General features: G+C 40.6%; 1 protein-coding gene across 1 annotated transcript; it reads left to right on the top strand.

The window, feature by feature from the left end:
• The first annotated feature begins 586 nt into the window (after positions 1-586).
• LOC109426467 (dipeptidase 1-like) lies at positions 587-2228 on the top strand. Its single transcript, XM_062860511.1, has 4 exons — positions 587-729; positions 790-949; positions 1016-1779; positions 1845-2228. Exons 1-4 carry the CDS (start codon positions 711-713, stop codon positions 2201-2203), a joined length of 1302 nt encoding a protein of 433 aa, XP_062716495.1. The 5' UTR covers positions 587-710; the 3' UTR covers positions 2204-2228.
• The last annotated feature ends 8085 nt before the right edge of the window (positions 2229-10313 follow it).

Consider the following 10313-nt stretch of genomic DNA (forward strand, 5'->3'; position numbering starts at 1 on the left):
GGGGCTGTCCATAAACCACGTGGTCATGAAGGGGGGGGGGGGGGGGGGTTCGGCCAATGACCATTTTGTATGGACAAATAAAAAAATTTGTATGGACAAATGACCACGCGGGGGGGGGGGGGGGTCGTAAAGTCCCAAAAAAATTACCACGTGGTTTATGGACAGCCCCTTATGGCTATCGTTTATGCGTGGGCGTATCAATCTAGAATTCCCACTTTCTTCCCGGTCACTTCAAATTCCTGTCATCTACCCGATTCTGTGGCAGTTGCTAAAGTTCAGAAGAATGGTGCGTATTATGAATGATGATCATAATGTTTGCATACAGGGAAATTCCTTCCACCGTAGAAGAAACCATTGAGAAGCATCCATTTTGAATTATCTCAAAACTGGCATCAATTGTAAGATACTCTCAGCTAACCGATAAGACAATTGACACAGTTGACAATTGTCGATGTTGATTGACGCAGCCCTAAATTCAAAATGCCATTTCTTTATCTCATCCGCAATCATCATCTGGCAAGCAATAAAAAATCATTGCTGATAGTCGTTTGAAGGTAGTTGTATACTATTTACAATGGTTATCAGGACGCCCAATTGAATGGCAGTTAATACGTCTACGATAGTGAGATTGCGTCTCGCGGTCTCACACTGACAGTGACAATCCAGATCGTACCAATGGTTCTCAGTGCTAATCTACCAGGACGCTCGAGATGACCATTTTTCAATCAGGTAATAACGATTATCCACAGTTTCGCTGAAGACATTTAGAAACGGTGCGTTTTGTTTCAGTTTTAACTAACAAGAAGGTGCTGGCAGCACTGATTGTGGCCGCCATTATAACGATCTGCGCCATTACGATCCCGGTGGTGATAGTAACGTCGAGTGGGGATGGCGATCCGAAACCATTCGTGGGTCGGGAAATTCTCGATGAGGTCCCACTGATCGACGGGTATGCGAATTTGTAGGGTTTTATGAGAGATTTTTAAGTTATTGGAATGGTTTTATCTGTTTTCAGGCACAATGATCTACCGTTCAATATCTACAAAGTGGAGCGGAATCTGCTAGCGAACTTCAATCTGGATTCCAATCTCAAGGAGCATGCTGTCTGGGGTCAAACGGCATCTAGTCATACGGATTTGCCACGATTGCGGAAGGGCAAATTGGGGGCACAGTTTTGGGTGGCTTACATTCGATGTGCTGATACGCAGTATAAGGATGCCGTGGCAAGGACGCTGGAGCAGATCGATGTAGCGAAGCGAGTTATCGCCAAGTATCCGGATGATTTGAAGTATGTTACAACGGCTGCGGGGATCATGGAGGCGTTCAACGAGAAGAAGATCGCGTCGCTCTTGGTAGTGGAAGGAGGTCATTCGATCGATTCAAGGTTGCCAGTCTTGCGAATGTTCTATGAGTTAGGAGTTCGCTACATGACGTTGACACACTCCTGTAATCTACCGTGGGCGGATGCTTCACCAATCGATGACGAGCCGGAAGCACAGCTGAACAATCTTTCTGAGTGGGGCCATATAGTGATTCGAGAGATGAACAGGCTGGGTATGATGATAGACATTTCTCACGTTAGCTATGGAGTTATGCAGGACGTTCTGAAGGAGAGTTTGGCTCCGGTGATCTTCAGTCATTCGTCGTCGCACGCGGTGAATCAACATCATCGAAACGTGCAGGACGATGTTTTGCGAGGGCTTGTGAAGAACAACGGAATTGTTATGGTAAACTTCTACCCAGTGTTCGTAGGAGGAAACACGATCGACGATGTAGTTAGTAAGTTTTTGGGATTGGATATAAGAAGATTTTGTTATCTTCAACTAAGAAGCACTTCTTTCCAGAACACTTCAACCACATCAAATCGGTTACGGGCCCAGACCACATCGGCATAGGCGGCGACTACGATGGTGTCGGACAAACTCCGGAAGGTCTAGAAGACGTATCCAAATATCCGGACTTGTTCGACATGCTGGCGTCCGGAAATCTCACAACTGGTGAAACTTTCCGTCCGTGGACCAGAGAAGAACTACGAAAGCTTGCTGGACTCAACCTGTTGCGAGTTTTCGAACAGGTCGAGCGGGTTCGTGATAACATGCTGGCCACGCCTCCATACGAAGACATCATACCGTTTGCCGAGTTTGAGAGAGTAGGAGCTGCTGAACAACCTTGCATGACCAATATGAATATCCACAAAGAATGAAATAAATCAATGGTGCTATAAATTACGTTTCAAATTTTTGGCAAACAACCCGAATCACTCTCCATCGAAATCTGATAACAACTTCTACTCGTGGCTGGACCGCGTTCCCTATAATTACTACACCATTATCAAGCCAAAGACAACAATCGACTGTCCACGCCGTCCGTCGTTGATGACAATACTAATTTTTCCCGTACAACACAAACCCACTCCGTTAGAGATCATCACAGTATAGATAAAGGAGCTATAGAAGGTTTCGATTGGCAGCTTACAAGCTGTTGGGTGTCGCATGGCTAAATGATATGTGTAGATATCGCCTCAGCTAACGAGGCTCCACCATCCAGTATCGCCGTGAACTTGCCGGCGGCTTGACGTGTGTTGTTACCTTTTCTAAGTTGAACCGAGATACGATACGGCGGCGGGATATATTCGAGCGCACGCAAATAATCATAAACTGTGATTGTTTAATAAGAGGAGACCTCCTACCGCCGAAAGACACGTGCTCAGAGTGGTTCCCGTTTAAAACAGTGAGTGGTATAGTGGACCGAAATAAAAACAATGATCAACCTGAGACGAGGTTCGTATATACCTAATATCTAGACGTGTACAGCTTAGCTTGGCAGTAACAGCATAAATTAGCATCGAATCAAACGACATGCGTGTGACAGAGGCGTTCAGGAACTAATAACTGATTTCGACCGGATTAGTGATGATGATATTGATTTGTGTAATTCTATTTCCAACAGTTCTAAACATGCAATGCACAGATTGAAATGATGTAAAATCTGACCAACAGTATGCATAAGTGATAATTGATGCTAATAATCCCTATGATGGTCGGTCTGTTGCACGGATTACGCGCGCTATTGATAAAGTGATGTGATTCTAAACAACGAGTCATGATGACGCCGTGATACCAAAATGGTATTGTTTCGCAAAACGGCTAAAACAAAAGACTGAACTGTACAAATGATGATACATTTTCGTGGAAAAGCTTGTAACAAGCTGCCACACTGCACTAAGCAGTTGTGAGTGCGTAGAAGTGAATTTACATAGAACACTAAAGCTTTTCGTTTTATTACTGTTTTGTAAATAACAGCTAGGTTCTGGACAGCAGTAAACAAAGAAAATGTATTGGTAACTTGGAATAATGTGGTAGAACAGCCGAATGCCTGTCACCTTGTCGCAGTTCTCAGCGAGATTTGAATGAACTGGATAGTTCACCCGAAACCCACATTTATGTGTTTACACATAAATTACACATTAAATTTGCTGCATTACCAACTTTCCGGAAACTGGGTTCTACGCCGCTAGTTGACGAATATTTCAATTTAGTACTAACATGATCTAACTTTTACATTCTGGAATTTGATGAAAGTCTGAAAATTTTGATGTTCCTTGAGCTTGAGCTTGATTAACCGCCCGCAGTTGCTACGCCAGTATTGCCAGATCAGATTCACTCACGCGAGGAATTAATCAGATAGCTACTCGGGATATTCAGTGTTGGTGGTATCCTATTTTTTAGCGAGAATGGCGTCAGGTTGCAGGTCAATGTGGAGAAGGAGAGGGAAGTGATGATTACAATCGCCTTGAAACCGGTTGCTCGAATCAGGTGGACAATGTTGTTTCTAATAGCTTGATAACTGATGTACCCTGTCATACGCTATGTGAAAATTTATTATATGCAGTCATACGAAATGTGAGAATTTACCGCGTTTCCGGGGACTCGGAAATTGGTTCCGGAACTACCATGTGGACAAAGTTGTTATCAATAGCTGGCTTGATAGCTGATGAATTCTCTATAAAATTGCGTTTGTATTAATGTACTGCGCCATGTATTGACATAAAATATGAGAATGGCCCACATTTGAGGGGCAAAGGACACAGGCAATTTAAGGACCACAAAATGGCAGATACTGTTAATAACAACTTACATAATCTTTGATAATTCTCAATAAAATACTGCAAGTTCGGAAATGCCGCACGAAATTTGTTCTACAAACTGCAAGAATTACTCACAATCGAAGGGTCCAGGGAACTGCTTCCGGAACCGTGGCCAAGCCTGGTATTGACATTTCACATGGTAACTGATGTATTCGCCCCATAATTCTGCAAATTGCATGGTACCATAGACAATAAAATAATTTACTACATATCTGCGGTCTTCCAGTTCTGGGACTACCAGGTGAACAATGTTGCTTCCCGAAGCTGGCTCGAAAACTTATGCATTGTTCAAAAAGTCTGGAAATTGTAATATGTATATCGGACGGCATGGTTATTGAAAATGCGAGAATTGGCATAATTCTAGGAGGCCAGGGAACCGGTTCCGGGACCACTTGGAGGCCAATGTTCTCTTCAGTAGCTGATTTGATAACTTGAAAATTATGTATGAATTTCAACGAATTTTGATGCGCCACATGGCAGGGTCATACAAAATCAGAGAATTGGTCACATTTCCGGAGCCTCGGGAACCGGTTCCGGGACCACCAAGTGGCTAATCCTGCCTGATCTGATCTGATCTGATGTGAGCAATGATGTATTCACATCAAAATTCTGAAACTTTTTATACATCGGGTGGATCATGGATCATAGAAAATGCGGAAATTGACCTCTTTTCCGAGGTCCTGAGCCATGACCACTAGGTAATGTTGTTTCCCGTAGTTGGTTTGAAAACTGATGATTTTTTTTATGAAATTCTGCGAATTTTGATGTGCCACACGAGATGGTAATACAAAATGCCAAAATCGGCCACATTTCCGGGACCTCCGGAACCGAGTCCAGAACCACCAAGTGGCCAACCCTGCTTATGATATTCGACATGATCACTGATATATTCGCATCAATATTCTGCAAATTTCGATATACCTATTACACGGTATGTTAACAAACAATTCGAGAATTGATCACATTTCCGGGGTTCTCGGAACCTGTTCCGGAACCACCAGGTGGACAATGTTGTCTTCAGTTGCTGGTTTGATAATTGATGAATTATCTATGGAACTCTGCGAATTTTGATGTGCCACATGGGACGGTTACACACAAAACTAGAATTGGACACATTTCCGGGGCCTCCAGAACCGGGTCCGGGACCACCACTTTTCGTATCTGATGTGGCCACTGATATATTCGCAACAAAATTCTGCAATTTTAGATATCGCACGGCATAGAAAAAAACGAGAATTGACCACATTTCCGGGGTTCTCGGAACCGGCTCTGGGAACCGGTTCCGGGTTTACCAAGCGGACAATGTTGTTTTCAGTTGCTGGTTTGATGACTGATTTATTATCTCGGCACCAACATTTCAAAAGGGCGTAACTGCATTTACAAGCAATGCCTTCTCACAAAGCTGTGGAGCGTATCCCATCCCTCTCGAGCAATCCATTAGCACAAATAGAAAGATAAAATCCTCCTCTTTCGATGAATGGATGTGAATTGCGTGAGATGAATGAAATACGACCCACAGCTCTTCGAGAAGGCATTGGTTGCAAAAGCAGTTACGCCCTTTTGAAATGTTGGTGCCGATCTATGAAATTCTGCGAATTTTGATGTGCCATACGGCAGTCATACACACTGTGAAAATCGGCCACAATTCCGGGGTCCCGGGAATCGGTTCGGGGACTACCAAGTGGTCAATCTTGCTTCTAGCTTCGGACATGGTCACTGATGTATTCTCCAAAAAATTCTGCAGCTTTTGAAATGTCACACGGCATATATTCACCATATTTGTAAAATGGTCACGGGGGTCTCCGGGAAGCCGTTCCGGGGCCTCAAGATTTAGTCCAGTGGCCACCAAATAGCCAAAACTTATCTGGTTAGTTAGCTTAGTGATTGGAGCAGTTTGTTGCTACCTCCAACTAACATTTATTGTGAATGTAAACGTCAACAAAGCGTCCTCAATACGGCTTGATGCTGAGTTACTGTGTTGTACATATGGACGGAAGCTTCTATGCAAGCCCTATACCAATGAATCTGGCGAACTTAATCCACTTGTACATGCTGTGCGATCAGCTTCTATGCCACCTAGTCATAGCTCTTTTCTCGGCTCCTATGTAACCATGTTGTTAAATAATAGTTTTACGGCATCCCCAAATTAAACGAATAAATATAATTAGGTTATGGATACCGTGACGCAATATATGCGGAACTGGAATTATCACTTTTAAAATTGAATAATTAAAGTACTTGCCGCTACTTGGAATCGAACTCCCGATCTCTGTATCTACTGGTCCCGATGATATCCTCGCTGCCACACTGCTATATATAAATAACATAGAAAATAGCCCGTTTTGTTTTACTCCAAACAAGGCTTCATAATTGTGCCACAAGAAACCTTACCCAACTTCATCTTGCTGCAAAAGCTTGTGAAACGTCAAACGCAATAATGTTTACATTAAACAAGCTGTGTGGTTGCGCCAACAGATTCTTCTTCACAGCTTCTAGCTGAAAGAGTGTTCTTTAAACGGCTACGAAGCGCTGCTGTTTTGTGTTTTGGCAACATTACAAAACGAACTGCATAAAAGCAGCTGTTGTAGTGGCTGGGACTCTAACTCAATTTGCATATCTTCCGGCAAATCTTCCGGCATTGAATTAAAGTGCAATAGAAGCAACCCAAATAATTTCACAGCTGTAAAGAATTTGTGGATGGATAGCTGTAAAGAATTTGTATAGTAGCTATATATCCCGCTTAAAGTTTGTTTTGACAATGATGTTTATATCCGACAAGCCGTGTTGGTAAACCAACAGTTTCATTATTATTATGTCAATATGACCCGAACATCTCAAACGTAACTTTTTTTGTCCAGCCCTTCAGAAACGGCCAATATTATCGGTCAAAATTTTGAAAATAAGTTTTTGGCAAAAGATTAAGTCACAAATTTTCAAAGCTATAGCAAATCAGGATCAAAAGATATTGCGCCCAAAATATGCGAGGAAGGTTAATGACTTAATAAGTTTTTTCTTGGTTTCAATTTGTTTATTGAAAAGTTTTGATTCAGCATTTTTTCCCAATTATTATAATTTGGCCATATTTTTTAGCATAAACAAATATGTTAGAAAAATTGTTTCATGCTGGAAAAGGGAATTATGGTAATTCGTCAATTTTGGCTTAAAATTAACCCGTTTTTACATTATATTTTCAATCATAATTATTAAAAATATTATTATTATTATCACAAAAATATTAATATTCTTACCACAACGATCATCATAGGGTCTAGCCTCGAGCAACGGAGCAGTTATGAGTGAACTCGAAAACAGTAATGTTGTGAATAGTTCTTGTTTGACTAGTTTGAGGTTAACCTTGGCATAATCATTGGCGTAGCTAGGGGGGTTCCAGGGATGCCTTGCACCTCCTAGAATAAATTTGGGACACCCTAGAATTTTTCCTTCACAATAATCTAGAATTACAAACATCAAATATTTGTTAATGGCACATTTGTGGAGCCTCGTAGCCGTGCGGTTAGGGTCACCAAGCTTCTAATCGCACCATGCTGTGGGGTGAGGGTTCGATTCCCGCTCCGGGCGATGAAACTTTTCGTGAGAATAGTTTCTTCTCCGTATCCACTGGTGCATGCTCCGTGTGTCCTTTGTCTAGTGTTAAGTTTCATATTCAGTCTGTGCAGCCTTTGGCTGAAGACGGTGTCCGCGTCTTTTCTTTTAACTCAAGCTATACCCGGGATTGCTCCGTTACCAAATTTACGAATTGGATACTTATTCAACTGTAAGAATAATCAACAGACTTATACCACCGACGAACCGATGTGACAGCTAGAACAAATAAATTCAATTTGTTGTCCGCGACGCCATGATGGAAAATAGCCAAACACATCGCCACCTCTATTACGGCTCGCGATGATTTGATAGCTCGACACCGAACCCCCGTGTGTTCATATTGGAAACGTTTCGCGTCTGCGCTGATTTGACAGAAGCGATCGCTCGCTTCGGTGGTCGACCATTAAATTTGGGGGGGGGGGGGACACTTTTGAATCACCGCTGTCACGTCGGTTCGTCGGTGCTTATACTCCGTAAATAAAGCATCAATGTGGCACTAATTTATCCTAGCATTCTAGCATTCAGAATTCCATGAACATCTTCAGAAAATCCTCAAGAAATCTGTGATTTATTTCTTAAAAAAAATCCGTTAAATTTCCTGCAATTATGCCAGTAATTGTACTATACGTTTCCCTGGAGTTTACGTAGTTCTAAATATTCTCCCACAAAGTACGTCAACATTTCTGGAGATGAATTCAGTTCGTCAGAATTTTCTCTAATCTCTCTTTACCAAGAATAATCGAATTCTAATTTCAGATAAGAAATTTTGCGATCGTAAAAAATCTCTTGTTTTTCAGCTACAAATTATTCACAAAATGCCGTCGTCTGCATGTTCAACGATTCGCCTTGACGGAGGCTCTCTGAGAGAATTGCGCTGTGCGTGAAAACAATTTTTTTTAACATGGGAAAGGATAGGAGCTGCATTTTCAAATGCTTCTAATTCTTTATAGAAATTTTTTTAAGCAAAACGTTCTTAATGTTATCGAATGAGATTTTGATACGCTATATTATAGACATAACATTGTGATTTAAAAACATTTTGTCTAAAACCAGTTATAGTGTAGCTAATTGAAAGTATATTGCAAAACATTAACTCTTTTTTCAATCTGAAGTCCCTAAAATATTTTAGAAGCATTTGAAAATGCAGCTCCTATCCTTTCCCATGTTAAAAAAAATTGTTTTCACGCACAGCGCAATTCTCTCAGAGAGCCTCCGTCAAGGCGAATAGCTTAACGAGTAGATGTGAAGTACTGATAATCAAAACATGATATACAGGGGATAGACAAAATGATCGGGACAGGCAAAATTTTCACTTTACAAAAAATGTTCAACTAGCTGTAACTTTTCGAAAAGTGCATCGAATATTCTCAAATTTTTACTGTAAGTTCTTCAACTAGGGTAACCAATATAATTTGGACCCCCATATATTTTGGACCCCCTGGGTCGTATTATCATAATTTTCACAGATGTAATGAAGAGATGACGAAAATTTTTAGAATCATTCGTTAAATTAGATTGTTCTGCACGAGCAGCAATCATTTGCTCATTGGAAATATCATTATTTGCCTTGAAATTATTTTTTATTAATCTCGTCTTCCGTGCGAGTGTCGCGGCATGTTTACGAAAAGAGAAAGTGGTGCCGGGGAAACTTGCAGATGTAAACAAAAACTTTTATCATCCTAGCGCATTAAATTTGCAAAGTTCGTCTAATCAGCCTTTGTCAATCAAGTAATAAGGATGTGATCGAGCATATCCAAGTGGCAGATTCTTCGAAAATAGTTTCATGTTGGTTTAAACACCGGGTGTTCAAAATATATACTTTAGGGGGTCCAAAATAAATTGGGGTGTCCAAAATAGTGAAAACTGAGGCTTCAAAAATCAATTATTTTCATCAAATTTTCGGCCAGAAATGACCTTGTGGGTAATTTTGACGGGCAGTGGCGGCTATTACGGTCATAAAAACATCATCATTATGTGTAACACCTTCTGAATGTGTTTGATTTTAGCTTAAATTCAAACTAATGTCCTCTAGGGGTCCAAAATTCGACCGTTACCCTAGTTGTGTATCAGTGGACAAAATTTGGAAAAGATCGGACAATTCTTCACGAAGTTATAAAGATTTTTGAAAAAGATAAAATTATTCGATAGCCAACTTTCAGCTGTTATACCTCCGGATTCAATGAACCGATTGCAATGAAATTTTGACCATTCATGACTTATATAATAAACTCTGGAAAACATTTGACTTAACTTGAAATTTTTAACAAGCGAAAAAGTTATAGCGATTTAATTTTTTTCACGATTTTTTACTAAATTGGTCTATTTTTATTATGCATCCCATTACTTTTTTCAACTTATTGGCGGCTATGTTGTTACTTTCCTTCAAAACGCATTTATAAATAAGTCAATTAGAGGGAAACTAAATGAACTATAATTTGCATCTTGAATTTTGAAACGATGTTGATGTTTTGGATAATTTGGTGTTTTATTAGAAAAATAATCTAATCGTTATAATTTTCTTCCGTGTTAAGAATATTAAGTTAAGTCAATGGTTTTTCAT

This window comes from Aedes albopictus, chromosome 3, assembly GCF_035046485.1.
Source record: "Aedes albopictus strain Foshan chromosome 3, AalbF5, whole genome shotgun sequence".
Classification (NCBI taxonomy): Eukaryota; Metazoa; Arthropoda; class Insecta; order Diptera; family Culicidae; genus Aedes; species Aedes albopictus.